Genomic DNA, 22197 nt, shown 5'->3' on the forward strand with positions numbered 1-22197 from the left:
TGATCTGCTCTGCTGGGTATCTGTCAAAGTGATTGTGCTGATTTGCCCCTTTCTCTGGGCGGAGAACCCCGCCCTGGATCTTGGCTTGGTTGTGAGGAAACCCATCCGGTTGATAGAGGGGGAGATAGAGGTGCATTGGTGTGACAGGACAGCTAGGAGATAAGACTCTGCAGTTATTGCCCGTTTATGCAACCACATGTGTCACTGAGGACAAAGGTCCTTAAAACAAAGGCGAGAGGCAGAGGAGAAACACTTCCCCACAGTAAGATCGATGGACTTGCCACCGCGTCCCTCTCTGGACAGTTTTTCCCCTGCGTGGTTGAATGTCCTCCTGGTTTTACAATCATTTGGAGAACGTAACCATCTCTCTGGGTCTCTGGGCACAACTCGATGCTGAAGACACAGTTCCCTCCAGAGAAAAGAAAATGAAGGTTTTTCGGGAGCGCTCCTAGCCTGGACTCGCGGGGACAGCTGGACCCCCGCTGCTGACAGCCCGTCGGGGAGGAGGCAGCCCGGCAGCACCATGGAGGTGGAGGGCGAGAGCGAGGCCTTGCAGCAGTTTTTCGAAGGTAAGAGGCCAGTTGCCAACGCGGAGTTCCGGCCCCTGAGAAAGGGCACCGCTCGCTGCCAGGGACGCACCCTCTGCGACACCCCCACTTGGCTTGGAAGACATGCTGTCGTCTTGACGGCCCTAACATTGAGGTGGAGGTTTATTTGCTGTGTTGGCTGCAAAAATCAATGGTATAGGCAGGGATGTAAAAGCAAAGGCAGGGTTCCTTCTCAGAGCCTAGTTTTAAAAAAATCAAGGGTCAGCTTCTCTGTTACTCGTATTTGTGTCCTGTGCCAGACCTTATTCCTTCTGATTCCTTTAGACCTTAAACAGCCTGAAAGAGCAGAGGGAGCCCTCTCCCTCATTCCCATCTTCATTCTTCACAGCAATTTAAAAACGTGTAACCGGGTCATGATTTGCTTTTGAATTAAATGTCTTTTTCTCCGAGGGAGAGGCGCGCTGTGGGACGTGGCTCGGCAGATTTCACTCCTCCCCAAACCCTGAGAACAGCAGCGGCGCCTCACCTTTAGTCGGGGTGATACTCTGACGGCGGCGGGGCGGGTCCGTTGAAAATGTCAGCAAGGACTGGCTCCACATCGGAGCGGCTTTGGTTTCTTACCAGTTAGCCACGCGCGGACTTCCCTGTGAAGGGAACGTGGCCATAGCGTTTACACATTCCAGGGCGATTCCCAGGGGGGGTGTGAGAAGAATGGAGGGCCCGCCTGCTCATTCACAGAAGCCCGAGGGCAGTTAGCAGCATATGGAGAAAGTGCTTTTGGAGTTTCTTGTGGTTAGTAAAGTGTCTGACAAATGCTAGATGTTTACGGGACGAATGGAACTGACCCAAGGCCGGGCAGTGATGACCACTGAAGAGCAGTCAGACCAAAGAAATGGTGAGATCCTAGGCCCCTAACAGGAGTCAACACAATACGGTAGTTTCTTGGTAGCGGCCTGGATTTTGCCAGAGTGGTGAGAAGAACTGTAAGACCAAGAGATTATTGCGTTATCCCAGCCTGTGATCCAACCCACCCAGTGTTCTGTCACTGACAGTGTCCAAGTCAGGGTGCCCACCTGGGTCATGCTTGGCGCACAGTAGGCACCCTAATGTTGCTGGATTGTTATTGCCTGATTTTACATCCTATGTAACTTTCATTCCAGCAGTAGATAGCAAGCTCCAGGCTACAGTTACATCTGCTTTATTTTAGAGAAACCACCAATTCATTTTTACAAATGCAAAGAGTCTCCTTGATTTCTTTCCTGATCTGGAGAAGACCTGAAAAGTGTATCCGGTCTACCTTTTTTTTTATGAAAGTGTTATTATACCCAGGATCTTATACTGGGCTTGTTTGTACTATTTTCAGAATTTTCTGGGGATATAGTTTCCATGAGTTCCCTGTGTAGCTTATTACAATATCTGATTATTATAATAGTATCTTTCTTAACCCAAATCAAACTCTATTGCTCCATGAAGCCTTTTTTTTATGAGGGCAGGGGAGTAATTTTTCCCTGGAAAGAGAATAAAATGGTCAGTGTTTTCCTTGTATTATATTTGAGTGAATAGATAGAGAAAATGGTAGACTTTAGGCATAAAAATGGAGGCAATAGATGATGTGATCCCCACCACCTGAAAATTACACAACTAGTTGTCAATTTTTATTACCTACTATTCAGCAAATATTGATCACCTACTGTGTGCCGAGTCCAATAATCACCTCTTTGAAGCTTTTCCCTTAGATTGTAATGATTTCCTTTCTCAAGTATTTCTTACTGGAGCTCCAGTGGCGCAATCGGTTAGCGCGCGGTACTTATAAGTATTTCTTAGAATGAGGACAGCAAAACTAGAATGATATTCTGATGAGGAGGGCCAGTTTGCATGTCGTGTTCTTGTAGATATGTCAGTTTCTAAAAAATTGCAATCTTGTATGAAGAATCAAGATCTGAAAATCAAAAAAAGTTTTGGCAATTTGTTACCCACTTGAAAGCTGGTTTTTGTTTTTTTTTTCATTTCCTCAGACTCTTTGTTCTAAGAAACTAAGCTCTAAATAATGTATTTTTCCTTATGAACACTTTAAAAAATACATTTTATTGATTTTTTTACAGAGAGGAAGGGAGAGGGATAGAGAATTAGAAACATCGATGAGAAAGAAACATCAATCAGCTGCTTCTGCACATCTCCTACTGGGGATGTGCCCACAACCAAGGTACATGCCCTTGACCGGAATCAAACCTGGGACCTTTCAGTCCGCAGGCCAATGCTCTATCCATTGAACCAAACCGGTTAGGGCTTTTAAAACTATCTGAATTGCCCTGGCAGACACCAAGGTTGCAGGTTTGATCCCCGGTCAGAGCACATACAAGAATCAACCAATGAATGCATACATAAGTGAAACAAAAAGTTGATGTCTCTCTCTCACTTTCCTCTCTCTCTAAAATCAATCAATCAATCAAATTTTTAAAAATATCTCCATTGACAATACCATCCTAAATTAATGGCCTTAATTGTCAAAGCCATTGAGATCTTAGTTTTTATTTTAAAGTTTTAAATATGACCTTACATTCTCAATTTGCTTTCTTATGGGTATTTCTTTTGGACTACTTTGGTATCAGAGGACTCATCTTTTATTCCCATGCTTTTTAGAATAGTTTAAAAACTGCCTTGAGAAGAGTCTTTTGTTATTCATTATATTTAATCTTGAAAGAGGAAATTTTCTGAATTGTTGAGAAGCTATTTAATCTTGAAAGAGGAAATTTTCTGAATTGTTGAGAAGCTATTTAGCTCATTCTCTTTGTAATGTCCTGAAGTAGGTTTTCAAATGTTTTTTGACTGATCGTGAAAGCAAAAGAGGAGATTCCTGCCCTGACTGAGAGGAGTGTGAAGAACTACTAGAGAAGCTTCAGGGGGGAAAGCAGAATTGTTGAGTTGAAGAGAGATGCAGCTTGGAAAAGTGCCTATGTGGTGTCTGTGTATAGTAGACAATAATAGTTATAGAATAAGTGAATGAAAGAATTGTGCAAAGGACTATTCTATGCAACAAATAGCTATTAAACTTAAACTCTAGATGCAGAGAACCAGGCAAGTTCAAATATAGGAAGAGGAAAACTTGTGCAGTAGCAGAAAGATCCAGTGAATAGAACAAAAAGAGGCTGCTGAGACCTAGTATTGCCAGTGGAAAGTCTCAGGTTCCATCATTACCAGAGATAAAATAGTTAATGCCTTAAGTGGGCCCTGTATGTTATTTCTGCAGGTGTGAAGCCAGCTCTGATTGGTTGATGTTCCTGAATCCCTGTGAGAGTGATCAGAAGCTCTGAACAGTGAAACAGTACCAGGATTGGCCATGGGCAAGATTGTCTTGTGGATAAAGGATATCTTTGGCCTCAGACCAGTCTCTCAATTCTTCGTCTTCCCTTCACTTTGGGACCAGCACTTTCTTACCCTCTCAGACAACCAGCACCTTTATGGTCTCTTCCTTCTGTCCCAGTAAAACCTGAGCTTGCTCAGAAGGTACAAACAGCAAGTGACCTCCCACCTTACATTTCCATAGAGTCTTGTATTCCAGACGCTTTCGTAGAATGCAAAGCTGTTTTGATTAAATGAGTCAAGAAAAGTTACCTTCTCTAAGGGTAGGTTCGGTTGATCTCTAATGGTAGAATTTTATTTTATTTTTTTGATAAAATAATAGCTTATCTAACATTTAGTGTGGCCCAAAATTTGCCAAGATAAAGTCAGAAAACATTTTAGCCAGGAGACTTAAAAAGACAAACACAACAAACTGACAGTACCACCTGGGTAACTCTCAGCCCTGAGGTTTGATAATGCCAATTTTTATTCTGTTGTTGCCCATTATCTTCATGTGTCATGCCGGATGTAATCGGATGGTGGCATTTTAGACGTCATGTTGCATCCGAGCATCTCTGAAATGATCTCGAGGCAGAAGCTCCTTGTTTATTAGTGAGGCTGCCTCTGCTTCTGTGTGGAGACAGCATGGACTTTCCCAGGAGACCAAGAATGAGAACATGCCAAGGACAAGCCTGCCAGATCATGCAAGCGGTTTAGGATTATCTGAACATTTCTCTCTGATGTGCGCAGGTGGTTAGAAACTACGTTGCCATGGCACAAAGCATCACAACAAAGGTGTGGGCTTGGTGCCACTGAGAAGCAATCCCTTTTCTTCTTTCATGCTGGGATCCCCAAGGAGAAGGCGATTTAATTAGAATTTAACATGTGCCCTGAGTAGGTCAGAGCTAAACCCCATCCCCTGCAAACACCCTGCATTGGAGACCTGCCAGGATTATCACCATCTCTAGGGAATCCTGGAACCAAACCACCATGACAGACCCTCTGGAAGGAGGCTCCTGAGAGGAGGCTCCACCAGCTTCTTTGGGGGTACTGATGTTGTCATCTTTTCAATTTCAGAGTGAGAATTAGGTTTCTGGAAGACTCCACAAGGTCTTGGAAGCTACACTTTCAACATATAAGCAATTTTGGAAAATACAGATAACTTAAAACAAGAGAATTGTTTTCACTGTAATATGACCATCTATATATATAAAGAGCCAGGGGCCGTCACATCTGAAACAACTGAACGAATGACCGAACAGGCTGAGTGGGGCCACCAGGCCGGCAGGGGGGTTAGTGAGGGACGACCAAATGACTAAACACCAAGCTGCGTGGGATGACCAGGCCGGCAGTGAAGGGTGACCAGGCTGGCAGAGGGGGCCGTAAGGGTGACCATGCTGGTGGTGGTGGGGAAGTTGGGGGCAACCAGGCTGGCAGGGCGAGCAGTTAGGGGCAATCAGGCAGGCAGGCAGGTGAGCAGTTAGGAGCCAGCAGTCCCAGATTGCGAGAGGGATGTCCGACTGCCGGTTTAGGCCCCATCCCACAGGGGTCCTAGATTAGAAGAGGGGAAGGCCAGGCTGAGGGATCTCCCCCACCCCCCTGCACGAATTTTGTGCACAGGGCCTCTAGTCTATATATATAAAAGCCTAATATGCAAAGTGTCCCCTTGGGAGTTTGACCGACTGGGAGTTTGATTGCTTGCTATGACATGCACTGACCTCCAGGGGACAGTGAAGAATGAAGGAAGGCCCTGGCCGGCAGCCAGCAGCTGGGGAAGAGAGGCCCCAACCAGCAGCAGGCAGCCACTAGGGACCCTACCCATGCACAAATTTTGTGCACTGGGCCTCTAGTTTACTGATAACAGCTGTTCACAGTTTGGTGTCAATTTTGTGTGTGTGTTTTTAAAACAAAAATGGGATTATACTATATTTTAATAATGAACTTTTTTATGGAATAGAGAGTGAATATCTCTTCATATAATTACTTATTCATCGATAACAATGGCAAAATCTGCAGCATGGTTTTGTAAACAAAGTTTTATTGGAATGCACTCATTCATTAACAGATTACCTATGGCTGCTTTGATGCTATGATGGCAGAGCTGAGTGGTAGCAACAGAGACCACTCAGAATCAAAAATATTTGTTATCTGGCTCTTTATGAGAAAATATTTGCTAACCCTTGTTCTAGAACCCAATTAATAATAATTGTTATTTATTGAGGATTTACGATGTACTGGGTATAGAATCATAGTCATCCTGTGTGTGAATCCTGGCTCTGTTTTTTACTACCTCTGGGATGATGGATAAGTAAACCTCTGCAGGTCTTAGTTTTCTTATTTTTAAAATGGGGATAATTGTATTTTCTCATAAAGTGGTTGTAAAGTGCTATGCCTGGCACAGAAAGCTCAGTAAGTATTAGTTATTGTTATTCTCATTGTTACTTTATTATCATTTCCTTTGTTTAGCATCAAAGCAGCCTTGTGAAGGATTTTTTTAAAATTATATTTTATTGATTTTTTACAGAGAGCAATGGAGAGGGATAGAGAGTTAGAAACATCGATGAGAAAGAAACATCGATCAGCTGCCTCCTGCACACTTCCTATTGGGTATGTGCCCGCAACCAAGGTACATGCCCTTGACGGGAATCAAACCTGGGACCCTTGAGTCCGCAGGCCAATGCTCTATCCACTGAGCCAAACCGGTTAGGGCTTGTGAAGGATTTTTATATTCCTGAGAGAAACACAAGGCCAACAGAGGTTAAATAACTTACTTCAGGGTCATCCAGGTAGTAAGTGGCTGTGAGGTCATCCTTTATTCCTTTCCTTTGCTTATTCCATCAACCAGTTGAAATGAGCCAGATGCTGCCCCAATGGGTAGAGATCCAGTGGTGACCAAGTAGAGTCCTTGCCCTAAAGCGGCTCCTCCTTTGGAAGGAGGAAGCTAAAGGAAGAAGACAATAAAGAGATAAGCAAATAAATACGTTGATTTTAGATAGTCATTAATTATGAAGAAAATAAAACCAAATACTGGTGGAGACTGATGAAGGGAGGAAGTGTGGGTTACTAAGGTAAGGCAATCATGAAAGGCTTCTGAGAAGGAGACATTCAAACTGAGGCCTGAGTAATGACTGGGAGCAAGGTACCCATCAGTCATCATCCATCATCCATTGGAAGAGCATTCCAGACAATGGGAACACCTGAGCTTGGAGAGGCCAGGCAAGGGTGGAGTAGGGTGAGGGGGCAATGGCAGGAACAGGGGACAGTATTGAGTGAAAGTGGTGGGAGTGATGTCAGAGTTTGGATTTTTATTCCTAGTGTGACAGGAAACCAGTGGAGAGTTTTAAGCAATACAAGCAAGACTTGCAGATGAATGGAATATGGGAGTGAGGAAGACTGAGGAATTAGAGATGATGCCTACTAGGTATTGGCATCAATATTGGTGAATGTTGCTTCAATTTGATTTGGCTTCTGCCTTGACTTACTCTTATGAATTTTTTCCTAATTGCTTGATCACATTAAAAATCTTCATCCCATTGCCTAGCTAGTGTGGCTCAGTGGTTGAGCATTAACCCATGAACTGGGAGATCATGGTTCGATTCCGGTCAGGGCACATGCCTCGGTTGGGAGCTGAATCTTTAGTAGGGGGTGTGCAGGAGGCACCTGATTGATGATTCTCTCTCATCACTGATGTTTCTATCTCTCTTTCTTCTCTCTTTCTCTCTCTGAAATCAAGAAGAAGAAAAAAAGAGGGAAAGATATGTAAAAAAAACCCAAAAAAACTTTCAACCTCTCGCCCTCCTGGCATTCTCTCTAGGCTTTGTCACCATCGCCCATTGTTCACTCATGGAAACACTCCCTTGTTTGATTCCATGGCATCTTCCCTTCTGGGTTCCATTCAGCATCTCTGTGTCCTCTCAGGCTCTTCCACGAGTTCACCTTCCTCTTCTGATACCTAAGAGTCTATTTCAGAAACTCTTATTTGAGCACCTAAGCTTATCCTGAATGGTTTCATTTATTCCCATGGATCAGCATATCCCAAACTCTATTGTCCAGCTCCAGACACATATTTACAGCTGCTTAAAGTACTATGTATGTGTATGGGTGTCCCTCAGCTTCCCCAAATCAACACATTCAAAGTGGAACTCATTATCCTTTGCCTCCTTCCCTTTATTCTCCACTTCCTCCTGTATTCTCTTCACTCTCCAACAAACCTCCCAAATTAGAAAGGAAGGTGTCACTCTTGACAACTCCTCTTATACTCATAGCTAATCATTGCTGCAGTCTGTTGTTTCAACCTCAGAAATGTCTTTCAGTTGTAACCTGCCCTTCATCTGAAAGGTCATCTCTTGCTAGAGCCTCCTAAGTTCTCTCCTGTGCTAATCACCTTCCATTCACTTTGGCTCAGAAGGATGCCATTGTTTAAACATTTCTGTTGACTCTCCATTGCCTGAGCTTAGCATGAAGGTCCCAATGTAACATTCCAGGCATCCTTATCTCTGGGGACTGCCCCGTAATCACATCTGTTAGAGGCAGTTTGATGTAACTGGTTCACAGCATGTTCCAGGGCCAGAGTTCTAATCTTGACTCTGCCCCTTGATAGCTGTGATCTTGGGCAAGTTACTTAATCTCTCTGTACCTCAGTTCTTTACCTATAAAATTGGGTTAATATCAGGATCTATCTAACTGGGCTAAGGTGAAGGTTAAATTTTTCAATATGCATAAGGTTCAGGACAATACCTCAATTACTATGTGTCTGTTACTATCATCATAGATATTATTATTATCTATCCGCCAGGTACACTTTTCATGGTTCCTTGAAAATACCCTGCCCTTTCGTAACATTGGGTCTTTGACCGTGCCTTTTGCCCAGAATGTACTTTCCTACTTCATCTAGCAAACTTCCGTGGGCAAAGTTAGAAGCAAAATTCTCCATGCTTCTATAACACTTCGCCCATACCTTTGATGTGCACCCTTCACATCGAAGTTTAATTTATGTGTTTACATATCTGTCTCCCACAGAAGACAATTAATTCCAGCTAGGTAAGGACCTGACTTTCATCATTTTTGCAGGCTTAGTTAGGGTCTTGAATGTAGAGTTACTAACTAACTAACTAACTAACTTGAATACATGTTAAATGAATAAGATTCTTGACCACAAAGCAGGGGCCTTATTGGCATTATATAAAGGTTTGTGCTCCTTCTCTTATAGATATTTTACTATCAGAATCAACTCGGGAGCAAGTCAGCTCCTCAGCAATGTTTTTTATGTAGATTACTTCTGGATCTGGGACACATAGTCATGATCTTCCCCCAGGAGTGGTACGTCTGTTTCTTTATCAGCAGGAAAGGAATAAAGAATGGAGGTGGTTTGCGCAGTAGGGCACATGGCAGAGATGCTAACTGAGGGCGGAGGAATTCAAAATCCAAGTCCATACCTGAGAGGTTCAGGCTGCAACTCAAACTGGGTTATGACCTGAGAATCAGCATCAAAGCTTGTGAGTCACCAGGAGATGTTAGGAGTCAAACAGAGGAGTGGAAGCTCTAGTCCTGAGCAAACGTAGAGGTCCAGGCACGAGGACACCAGTCAAGTTTGGAGGAATGATCATGGAGATTGTCTGATCACAGTGATCTCAGCTGCATTTGATAGGACAGCCACATCAGTTCTGGAAATCGGGCACTATTACAAACCACACACCTTAACCCTGAGCTCCTGACTCCAGTCTGCACGGGTGGTGATGACTGACATGGCGCTGGAGCACAGGCTTTGTCAGAGCACTGCGTGGTGCAAGGCAAAAATCTCTAGAGCAGTGGTTCTCACCCTTCCTAATGCCGGCACCCTTTAATACAGTTCCTCATGTTGTGGTGACCCCCAACCATAAAATTATTTTCATTGCTACTTCATAACTGTAATTTTTTTACTGTAAACAATATGTAATTACATATTTGTTTTCCAATGGTCTTAGGCGACCCCTGTGAAAGGGTCGTTCGACCCCCAAAGGGGTTGCGACCCACAGGTTGAGAACCGCTGCTCTAGAGGGAATGGAGGCAGCTGGGTGAGTGTGCTCACAGGTGCAGTAGACAGTATTAACTCTCAACAGTAGTTAGAGCACAGCTTACCCTGGGTTCAAATCCCACCTCTCCTGAGGATTTAAGATACTGCTTTGGTAAATGACTTGCCCCTCTGAGACTGTTTCCTGTCTATCAAATGAAGTAGGTAAACTTAATAGGAGAGGAATGTGAGTTAAATAAGATTATGTATACATGTTTAATGAATAAGATTCTTGACCACAAAGAATCTGCTAACATACAGTTATTGCCCAATGAAGTGGTATTGTCAGTGTTCTATAGTAAAGACAAATGTTTATTTTTTTTAAAGGAACTCCCTGAAGCAACCATCAGTAAGAAAACCACTACCATTTAATGAACACTTGACTTTCTGTAGGACATTGTATTAAGACCTTTAGCTGTATTAATTCTTAATTTGCACAACAAAATGAACAGGCAGATAATATTATCACCATTTTAGAGATGAAGAAACAGAAATTCAGAGAAGGTTTGTACCTTGCCCGAGGTAGCACAGCTATTGTGCTTCAGAGCTTGGAGTTGGACAAAAGTCTCTCTTTCTCCAAAGGCCTGTGCTCCTAGACACTGTGCAGGGTCTTCTAAACAGGTTGCAAGGGATCATCTGTAGAGTAACTGTGGAACTTAGGACTCCTGTTAAAATAACTAGGGCTGTGTGTGTGTGCGTGTGTGTGTGTGTGTGTGTGTGTGTGTGTGTGTGTGTGTGTGAGAGAGAAAATTTGCATGTAATTCCATTCTATAGATGAAATTATTCTGGACTGCTAGCAGTTGGTACCATCTGGCATTTTTTGGCAAAGCCCAGCTCTAGCACCGTAAGATGAGGTGTTCGTGGTTAAACGACAATGGTTTATGTTCATGGAGCAAAGAGCTACAGAAACTCAAAAGATAAGGCTACTAATAAGAATGCAAAGATCTGCTTGGTGCATAACACAAATCCATAGCAGGAACTGAGGCAGCTGGGTTTACTTGGAAGTGTAGTAGAAAATAACTCTCAGTCTTGTCCTTTTTGGTAACCAGACTCGGGACAAAAAGCCCAGCAATATTGTACCCTGATATTTGATTAGCAGTGTAAGAAACAATTGTCATACACAGCAATGGAAAGCAGTGTGTTTTAAGAAGAACCTCATATACCTTGATAGTTGGAAATACTGTCACTCCCATAGGATTAAACTGATCAATATCCTCAAATATCAGGAGCCGAGAAATATGCTTCCTGGGAATCTCTATGGTGTGTGATTGATGGCCTCGGCCTTGGTTCAGGCAGACCTGGGTTTGAATCCTGGTTTCTCTGTTTCTTCATTTTTCAGCATTGGGTCAATTATAAAAGTTTCAGTTTTCTTCATCTGTAAAGTAGGGATAATAATGCCTACCTCTTAGGTGTGTGAGGGTTAATGGTAAAATTCAGAAATGATGAAGTAAATGATAGTTATTGATCTTTAGTATAACATTTGCCAGTATGATGGAACCAAATTGCTTGCTTTATTCTGAAACAAGAACAAGTACAAGCTACATATACAGGGTGTCCAAAAATAATGTATACAGTACTCACTTTAACAGCTGACAACTCAATTGGTGTTTCTTTGTTTTCAGATTTAACCCGTTGGGATTAATAATGGCAGCCAAAGTTGTATATATTTTGGGGGACACCATATATCTCAACACATTTCTTTCTCAAAGAAACACTCTTGACTCCAGGGAGTTATTACAACTTTTACATGTTCACAGTCATTCCAGAGTCTTTATAATCATAAAATCCATTTATAGCCTTTAGTTGCCAAGCAACAAAGGACAAAGTACTGAGCATTTCCATTTATTGCAGGGGAAAAAAGGTTCAGCTTTTCCATGTTAGTCCTGAAATCAACATTTTTTTCAGAAAAGACAGACAGGGAAACTTAATACCATGTTTCCAGGATTAGTGGCATTCCTTGTTTGGGAGTAGAATCAAAGCTGAAAGGGTATATTGTCATTATAGCTCTAGGGTATTCAAGAACAGGGCTTATATTCTGTGCTGCTTTCACTGTAAGAGAACTGGTCCTTTGATCTCTTAATGGTCTTTTGGGAAAGGCTGGGGTGATGCAACATACAGATGAGAAATATTACATGAAGACCTTGGTAACCACTGGCCTCAAACAGGTCATTCAACCACACACTGGCAGGGGTGGGGAACTGGCTGTGCGGCACATCACTGAACTAAATTCTTCACTTCTTTGGGAGGTGTGTTGATGTAAGAATGTCCAAAACTGCCGAGAATTTTTATGAGTTTATTTGAGCCAAACTGATGACAGACTCTGGGGAGCCAGATCTCTAATGCTCCAGAGATGAACAGCTTTACAGCTTCTTTTGTGCATTTGAAATTAAGGAGGGAAGTAAGGAAGATTACGTGGAGGTGGGAGAAAGCAAGGTCGGATTGGATTACAGGAGAGTTAACGAGATTATTTGCTCTCCTGTGGGTGGTTACAACTTATTTCGAAGGTGCACAGAAACAATGGACAGGTCTTGTTTAAGGCAAAGATAAGCCTTTTAGTAAAGAAGTTGTGTGCCTGGGGCAGGACTCCCCACCAGGACCTGCCCAGATCACCCTGTGTCGTTACTTTCCATAGAACCCCTTTTTTCTCCACAAGTATCAAAGCTCTCAATTACTTCTGTGTTGTTCTTTGTTGTTGTTGTTGTTGTTGTTGTTGTTGTCTGTGGATAATCAGTAAGGGCTGAGATTAAAAAAGAGAATAGAAAGAATATATTATTCTTTAAAATCCTGTAAAGTATTCTAATACAGCTTATAGTTTTAAAAGCTCTTAAAAATATGATGGAAACCTTTTTTTTTTTTTTTTTTTTTTTTTGCATAGCTCTTTCTCTATTCATGCGTATTAAAACAGTGCAAAAGCAGATTATCTTTGGCCTGACCGGTTTGGCTCAGAGGATAGAGCATTGACCTGCAGACTGAAGGGTCCCGGGTTCAATTCCAGTCAAGGGCATGTACCTTAGTTGTGAGCACATCCTCAGTAGGGGGTGTGCAAGAGGCAGCTGATTGATGTTTCTAACTCTCCCTCTCCCTTCCTCTCTGTAAAAAATCAATGAAATATATATATATTTTAAAAAGCAGATTATCTTTTTTTAAATATTTAATCAGCTTTACTCAAGATAGCCAAAAACTGCCCTGGCTGGTTTGCTCTGTGGTTAGAGCGTTGGCCCTGGGACTGAAGGATTGCAAGTTCAATTCCCCATCAAAGCATGTACCTCGGTTGCAGACTTGATCCCTGGCCCTAGTTGGGGCACATGTGGGAGGCAACCAGTCAATGTATCTCACTCACATTGATGTTTCTCTCTCCCCCCCACACCTCCTCTCTAAAAAAAAAATGGAAAAAAATATCCTCGGTGAGAATTTTAAAAAAAGAAGCTAGCCCCAAACTAAAACAACCCAAGTTTTCATTAAGAAAAAAATGAACAAATTATGCATATTCATACAATAAAATACTCAACTATAAAAAATAAACTAGTGATTGGTAACATAATGCCATGGATGAATTTTAAAATTTTTATGTTTACAATTTTACAAAATAGTGTTCTGAAATATACTAAAGAGCATCTACTTATGATTCTATTATGCTTGATTCAAGAACAGGTAAAACCAAGCTATGATGACAGAAATCAGAACAGCAGTTCCAGAGGCAGATTTCTGGAAAAGGTGTGAGGCACCTTTCTGAGGTCAGAGAGTTTCTTGGTTGGAATTTGACTCCCTTGGTCCTCATATGCATTCTGCCTGTGCGGTCGGACTCTATAGATGCAAACAGCAAAGACAGTGATCCTTTTTCTCTCCCCTTGTTGGGTTAGGAAAGCTTTGAAACAAATCTATGAAGTCACATAACATATTTTAAATGCAGGAAGAGGCACAAAGGACACTGACAACTGTTCCTATATAATAAAAGGCTAATATGCAAATTGTCCCCTCAGGAGTTTGACCACTCGCTATGATGCACACTGACCACAAGGGGGCAGTGTGGAACGAAGGAAGACCCTGGCCAGCAGCCAGCAGCTGGGGAAGGAAGGCCCCGGCTGGCAGCCAGAAGGCCCCCATTGGCCCTGATCGCCAGCCAGGCCTAGGAACCTTACCCGTACAAGAATTTTGTGCACAAGGCTTCTAGTTTCTTATAAATCCTCCATAGTAACAGCTAGTCAAAGGCTCTTCTGCTGAGAGTAAATGTTCTTTGGGACAATTTTGTGCGTGAATATAAAAGAATAAGATCTAGCTGTTAGCATGACTAGGCTGATTCCAACTGATCAGAAGAGAGGCACTTTAAAGTCTATAATTCACACATCTCAAGAAGAGTGCCCCCCTAACCAGTTTGGCTCAGTGGATACAGCATTGGCTTGCGGACTCAAGGGTCCCAGGTTCGATTCCGGTCAAGGGTATATGCCTTGGTTGCGGGCACATACCCAGTAGGGAGTGTGCAGGAGGCACCTGATTGATGTTTCTCTCTCATTGGTGTTTCTAACTCTCTATCCCTCTCCCGTCTTCTCTGTAAAAACATCAATAAAATATTAAAAAAAAAAAAAGAAGTGTGCCTAAAGCATTTGAAGAACTATGATACTCTCTTTTTATCTTCATGAACATAAGACAAACACAGAAATCTTTCTCCCCTGCCCTCCCCCTGGGAGAAGCAGGCCTCTGTGTGAAAATGTGAATTGACCTTTCATGGTGCTGAGGACCTCAGGGCTGTGAACCATGCTCGGGACTTGGTTCTCCCTCCCTTTGCTGGCTGTTTATGGAAATGTTGGGGGGCAGGGAGGGGACACAAAAACTCATACTCAGCCACCAATTCTCCTCCCCTCCCCTCCTCTCCTCAGAAAGACTCTCCTAGAGTACATGCCCTTGACCAGAATCGAACCTGGGACCCTTTAGTCCACAGGCTGGTGCTCTATCCACTGAGCCAAACCAGTCAGGACTGTTTAAAAGGAAGATAAAACAACCTCAAAAAGAATTGTTTTCAATTTTCAATTGGAGGGTTATTTTAAAGCTAATAGATGAACCTGGTGAAAGGGAGAAAGGGAGAAAGAGAGTGAGGAGGGAGTGTGGGAAAGAGAGGCTTTGTAATGACTTCCATGTGAGGACAGCCTGGGACCCCTTTCTCCAACCTCATCTCCTTCCATCCTTTCTTTCACTTTATGGTTGGAACACATCATAATTCCCCAACTTGTAAACTATTTCAAGCCTCTGGGGTCTTACTTGGACTGCTCTGTGTCCAAGTAGAGTTCTTTTTCCCTCCTTTTGGTACGGATTCAAAACCCTCTGCCTTTCTCCTTTCCTTCTTGCAGTGGTTCTCAACCTGTTGGTCGTGACCCTTTCACAGGGGTCGCCTAAGATCTTCAGAAAACACATGTATAATTACATATTGTTTTTGTGATTAATTACTAATGCTTTAATTATGTTCAATTTGTAACAATGAAATTGGGGGTCACCACAACATGAGGAACTGTATTAAAGGGTCGCGGCATTAGGAAGGTTGAGAACCACTAGGGAAAAAGAAGTGAGAAGAGCCCTGACTGGTTTGGCTCAGCGGACTGAAGGGTCCCAGGTTCGATTGTGGTCAAGGGCATGTACTCTAGGAGAGTCTTTCTAATTACCTTTTCCTGTCTGTGCGAGGTACCTTCCCCTGGGGCCCAGTGCTATCCTGTGCTTATCTCTGTCATGGTTCTAGTCATATTGGATGGAAATAATCACTCTGATCCTCTTTTCTAATTAGATTGTGGACTCCTCAAGGACAGGAAGGTCTCTTACTCATTTTTTTAAAATATACTTTTTATTGATTTCAGAGCAGAAGGGAGAGGGAGAGAGAGAGAGAAACATCAGTGATGAGAATCATTGACGGCTGCCTCCTGCACACCCTCTACTGGGGATGGAGCCTACAACCTACGCATGTGGGTTTCACTCCCCTGTCTACTCAGGAGGTATTGCTGAGGTAGGACAGCAGCCCTGAAAGATTCAGGGTGGGAGCTTCTTTGTTACATTTTTTTCTGAAGTTGTGCCATGCAGGCTCTGCCCATGAGGGCCTTGATTTAATATCCAGCACTGTATATTCCAGATGAGCCCAACCCCCTGTAAAGCCTATAGGTGGGTTCCCCCTCTTTAGCTATTTTTCCTTTGGAACAGTCTTCCTCTTTCTCCTCCTCCTTCCTTCTTCTTCCTCTTCCTACTCCTTTTTGGCCTTTGGCAAAATTTGACTTTCCAATAGACCAAACCAGAATAATACTTCTTCAAACTCTTGAACATAAATCAATAAGATCCCTTGATGTGTTACAATTAAATTTCTTTTTGTCAGCTTCTTTCCCAAATTTATCTTCTATGGTTAACATGCATTTGTGTTTTATTTCTCTTCTAGTGTTTTTTTCTTTCCTGTATTAACGTTAGTATATGCTTTTAAAAATAATTTTATTTTATTTATTTATTTTTTTATTGCTTAAAGTATTACAAAGGGTATTACATATGTATCCATTTTATCCCCCCGCCCTAGACAGTCCCCTAGCCTCCCCTATCCCCCAGTGTCTTATGTCCATTGGTTATGCTTATATGCATGCATACAAGTCCTTTAGTTGATCTCTTACCCCCCTACCTCCTGCCCCCCAACCCTCCCCGGCCTTCCCGCTGCAGTTTGACAATCTGTTTGAGGCAGCTCTGCCTCTGTATCTATTATTGTTCAAAAGTTTATAATGGTCTTTATTGTCCATGAATGAGTGAGATCATGTGGTATTTTTCCTTCATTGACTGGCTTATTTCACTTAGCATAATGCTCTCCAGTTCCATCCATGACGTTGCAAATGGTAAGAGTTCCTTCCTTTTTACAGCAGCATAGTATTCCATCGTGTAGATGTACCACAGTTTTCTAATCCATTCATCTACTGATGGGCACTTAGGCTGTTTCCAGATCTTAGCTATGGTGAATTGTGCTGTTATGAACATAGGGGTGCATATATCCTTTCTGATTGGTGTTTCTGGTTTCTTGGGATATATTCCTAGAAGTGGGATCACAGGGTCAAATGGGAGTTCCATTTTCAGTTTTTTAAGAAAACTCCATACTGTCTTCCATAGTGGCTGCACCAGTCTGCATTCCCACCAGCAGTGCACAAGTGTTCCTTTTTCTCCACATCCTCTCCAGCACTTGTCGTTTGTTGATTTGTTGATGATAGCCAGTCTGACAGGTGTGAGATGGTACCTCATTGCTGTTTTGATTTGCATCTCTCGGATGATTAGTGACTTTGAGCATGTTTTCATATGTCTCTTGGCTTTCTGGATGTCCTCTTTTGAAAGGTGTTTATTTAGGTCCTTTGCCCATTTTTTGATTGGATTGTTTAGCTTTCTTTTGTTAAGTTGTATGAGTTCCCTATAAATTTTGGAGATTAGGCCCTTATCAGATATGTCATTGGCAAATATGTTTTCCCACACAGTGGGTTTTCTCGTTGTTTTGTTGATGGTTTCTTTTGCTGTGCAGAAGCTTTTTATTTTGATGTAGTCCCATTTGTTCATTTTTTCTTTAGTTTCAAGTGCCCTAGGAGCTGTATCAGTGAAGAAATTGCTTCGGCATATGTCTGAGATTTTGTTGCCTTTGGATTCTTCTAGAATTTTTATGGTTTCCTGTCGTACATTTAAGTCCTTTATCCATTTTGAGTTTATTTTTGTGTATGGTGTAAGTTGGTGGTCTAGTTTCATTTTCTTGCATATATCTGTCCAATTTTCCCAGCACCATTTATTGAAGAGACTATCTTGGCTCCATTGTATGTTCTTGCCTCCTTTGTCAAATATTAATTGAGCATATTGGTTCGGGCCAATTTCTGGGCTCTCTATTCTATTCCATTGATCTATATGCCTATTCTTGTGCCAGTACCAGGCAGTTTTGAGAACAGTGGCTTTGTAATACAACTTGATATCTGGTATTGAGATCCCACCTACTTTGTTCTTTTTCAGGATTGCTGCAGCTATTCGGGGTCTTTTTTTATTCCAGATGAATTTTTGGAGAGTTCGTTCTAGATCTCTGAAGTATGCCGTTGGTATTTTAATGGGAAGTGCGTTGAATTTATAGATTGCTTTGGGTAGTATGGACATTTTAATGATGTTGATTCTACCAATCCATGAACACGGTATGTTCTTCCATCTGTTTATGTCTTCCTCTATATCTTTTTTCAATGTCCTGTAGTTTTCTGAGTAGAGGTCTTTCACCTCTTTAGTTAAGTTCATTCCTAGGTAGCTTAATTTTTTTGGTGCAATGGTAAACGGGATTGTTTTTATAATCTCTCTTTCTGAAAGTTCACTATTGGTGTATAGAAATGCCTCAGATTTCTTGGGGTTAATTTTGTATCCTGCTACATTGCCAAATTCATGTATTAAGTCTAGTAGCTTTTTGATGGAATCTCTAGGGTTTTGTATGTATAATATCATGTCGACTGCAAATAAGGACAGTTTTACTTCCTCTTTTCCAATTTGGATGCCTTTTATTTCTTCTTCTTGCCGAATTGCAATGGCTAACACTTCCAGTACTATGTTGAACAGGAGTGGTGAGAGGGGGCATCCCTGTCTTGTTCCTGTTCTTAGGGGAAATGGTGTTAGTTTTTGTCCATTGAGTATGATGTTGGCTGTGGGCCTGTCATATATGGCTTTTATTATGTTGAGGTATGATCCTTCTACTCCCACCTTGCTGAGAGTTTTTATCAAAAATGGGTGTTGAATTTTGTCAAATGCTTTTTCTGCATCAATTGATATGACCATGTGGTTTTTTTCTTTCAATTTGTTTATGTGATGTATCACGTTTATTGATTTGCGGATATTGTACCATCCTTGCATCCCTGGGATAAATCCTACTTGGTCATGGTGTATGATCTTTCTGATGTACTGCTGGATCCGATTTGCTAAGATTCTGTTGAGGATTTTGGCATCTATGTTCATGAGGGATATTGGCCTGTAATTCTCTTTCATTGTGTTGTCTTTATCTGGTTTTGGTATTAGGGTGATGCTGGCTTCATAGAATGAGCTTGGAAGTGTTCCTTCCTCTTGAATTTTTTGTAGTAGTCTGAGGAGGATAGGTTTTAGTTCTTCCTTGAATGTTTGGTAAAACTCCCCTGTGAAGCCGTCTGGTCCTGGGCTTTTGTTTGATGGAAGCTTTTTGATGACTGCTTCAATTTCTTCCATAGTTATTGGCCTATTGAGATTTTTAGATTCTTCCTGATTGAGTTTTGGAATGTTGTATTTTTCTAGGAATTTGTCCATTTCCTCCAGGTTGTCTAGTTTGTTGGAGTAGAGCTGTCCATAGTATTTTTTAACAATCATTTGTATTTCTGTGGGGTCTGTTGTTATTTCGACCCTATCATTTCTTATTTTGTTTATTTGGGTCCTCTCTCTCTGCTTCTTGGTGAGTCTGGCTAGAGGTTTGTCAATCTTGTTTATCCTTTCAAAGAACCAGCTCTTGGTTTCATTGATTTTCTGTATTGTTTTTTTGGTCTCTATGTCATTTATTTCTGCTCTAATCTTTATTATCTCCTTCCTTCTGCTCACTCTGGGGTTTTCTTGTTGCTCTCTTTCTAATTCTTTGAGTTGTAGAGTTAGATGATTTACTACCATTTTTTCTTGTTTTTTGAGATAGGTCTGTAGAGCTATAAACTTCCCTCTCAGGACTGCTTTCATTGTGTCCCATAGGTTTTGGATTGTTGTGTTTTCATTGTCATTAGTTTCCAGGATGTTTTTAATTTCTTCTTTGATCTCATTGGTAACCCAATCAATATTTAATAGCATGCTATTCAGCTTCCAGGTGTTTGAGTATTTTGGGTTGTTTTTATTGTAGTTTATTTCTAGTATTATGCCATCGTGGTCTGCGAAGATGCTTTTTATGATTTCAATCTTCTTGAATTTGGGGATACTTTGCTTGTGACCCAATATGTGGTCTATTTTTGAAGATGTCCCATGAGCACCTGAGAAGAACGTATATTCCCTGGCTTTGGGGTGAAGTGTTCTGAAGATGTCTATTAAGTCCATCTGATCTAGTGAGTCATTTAGGATTGCTGTATCTTTGCTGATTGTTTGTCTATAGGACTTATCCAGTGCTGTCAATGGTGTATTAAAGTCCCCTACTATGATTGTATTGTTGTCGATCTCTCCTTTGATATCTTCCAGGAGTTTTTTTATGAATTTGGGTGCTCCTACATTGGGTGCATATATGTTTACCAGGGTTATATCTTCTTGTTGTATTGATCCCTTTAGTATTATGAAGTGGCCTTCCTTATCTCTTGTTAAGGCCTTCACTTTGAGGTCTATTTTGTCCGATATAAGTATTGCTACCCCAGCTTTCTTTTCCTTTCCATTTGCCTGAAAGATATTTTTCCATCCTTTCACTTTCAGTCTGTGTGAGTCCCTTCTAATGAGGTGGGTTTCTTGTAGACAGCAGATGTATGGGTCATGTTTTTTTATCCATTCAGCCACTCGATGTCTTTTGGTTGAAGCATTTAGTCCGTTTACGTTTAAAGTTATTATTGAAAGGTACTTGTTTGTAGCCATTTCTTTTTGTGTGTGTGTGTGGCTGTTTTCTTTCTGAGCTTTTTATTTCTTCTTTTTATACCAGTCCCTTTAGCATTCCTTGCATTGCTGGCTTGGTGGTGACAAACTCCCTTAGCCTTTTTTTGTCTGTGAAGCTTCTTATTTCCCCTTCAAGTTTGAATGATAGCCTTGCTGGATAGAGTATTCTTGGATTCAGTCCTTTGCTTTGCATCACTTTGTAAATTTCAGTCCATTCTTTTCTGGCCTGATGTGTTTCTGTTGAGAAATCATTTGACAGTCTAATGGGAGATCCCTTGTATGTAACTTTCCGTCTCTCTCTTGCAGCCTGTAAGATTCTCTCTTTGTCCTGAACATTTGCCATGGTGATTATGATGTGTCTTGGTGTGGGTCTTTTCGGGTTCACCTTGTTTGGGACTCTCTGGGCTTGTGTGACTTTTTTTTTCCCCACCTCAGGAAAGTTTTCTGATATTATTTCTTCAAGTAGGTTTTCTAATCCTTGTTCATCCTTCTGTTGTTCTGGTACTCCTATTATTCGTATGTTGTTTCGTTTCATGTTGTCCCAAAGCTCCCTTAGGCTCTCCTCCTGTCTTTTAATTTTTTTCTCCAATTGCAGTACATTTTGGGTGTGTTTTGCTTCCTTGTCTTCTAATTCACTAATTCGGTCCTCCGCTTCTCCTAGTCTACTGTTGATACTTTCAATGGAGTTTTTCATTGCAGCTATATCACTCTTCATTTCTTCTTGGGTCTTACTTAAGTTGTTGATTTTTTCATCTGTTTCTTCTAGCTTCTTCCATATGTTATCGATTTTTTCATCTGTTTCTTCTTGCTTCTTGAAGAGGTTGTCGATTTTTTCCTCCATCCGGTTTATGCACTCTAGGACCCTTATTCTGAATTCTTTATCTGTCATGTTGCATGCCTCTGTATTACTTAGCTGCTTTTCTGGAGAGTCCTCCTTCTCTTTCCTTTGGGGGTTTCTTTGTCTACCCATGTTTGATCTCACTGACATATCTAGATGTTGAGTCTTTCAGTGGTTGCTCCCTGGGTGGCAGTGACTCCTTGGTCTGTGGTTGCTCTTCGGGCGGTTGCGGTAGCTGCTGCTCTTCAGTTGGCAGCAGCTCCTCTGGTGGGTGCTGCTCACAGCTGTGGTGGCTCTTCTGGCTGGTGGGGCGAGGTTTCACGTACAGCTGCTGTTCCTCAGCACAGGATGTGGTGCTCAGGAGGTTGCTGTTGCTTGGATCTGCTGCGTTGATTTAAAGGCACAAAATACAACACAACAAGGCACCATGTACCAGGCACTATACACAAATATATTCACGATATTAATAACTCCAAATAAAGGTGACCACCTGAATTAAGAGAATTAGGGGATAAGGAAGAAGGAAGAGAAAAAGATAAAAGAAAAAAAAGAAAAGAAAAGTAGGGACCAAAAAAAGGAGTGCAAAAATGAAATCGGGAAAAAGGAGGGGGGAAAATAAAAGCGAGAAAAGAAAAGAAAAAAAAAAAAGAGCGAAAAGAGAGAATGAAGTGGAAGAGGGGAAGAGACTTTTTATATGAGGAGAATACTCCTATAGAACAGCCATTAATCCCAACAAATTCCAGCAACAGCTCCCTGGATATGAATGCAAACTAGAAACAACCAATAATATAACAATGAAAATAGAATGGAGAACACTAATCCCAAAATAAAATAAAGAGAAA

General features: G+C 41.6%; 1 protein-coding gene across 3 annotated transcripts in view; it reads left to right on the top strand.

The window, feature by feature from the left end:
* Window positions 1-204: 204 nt before the first annotated feature.
* MYRFL (myelin regulatory factor like) overlaps window positions 205-22197 on the top strand; it is a 120973-nt gene continuing 98980 nt past the window's right edge. For 2 of the 3 annotated variants that reach the window (XM_059683611.1, XM_059683612.1), the window contains exon 1: window positions 205-569. In XM_059683611.1, the coding sequence (XP_059539594.1) occupies window positions 524-569 (46 nt within the window). In that variant the 5' untranslated portion in view covers window positions 205-523. The remainder of the gene's footprint in view (window positions 570-22197) is intronic. The other variant, XM_059683610.1, reaches the window with a different exon arrangement.

Source organism: Myotis daubentonii, chromosome 2 (genome assembly GCF_963259705.1).
Source record: "Myotis daubentonii chromosome 2, mMyoDau2.1, whole genome shotgun sequence".
NCBI lineage: Eukaryota > Metazoa > Chordata > Mammalia > Chiroptera > Vespertilionidae > Myotis > Myotis daubentonii.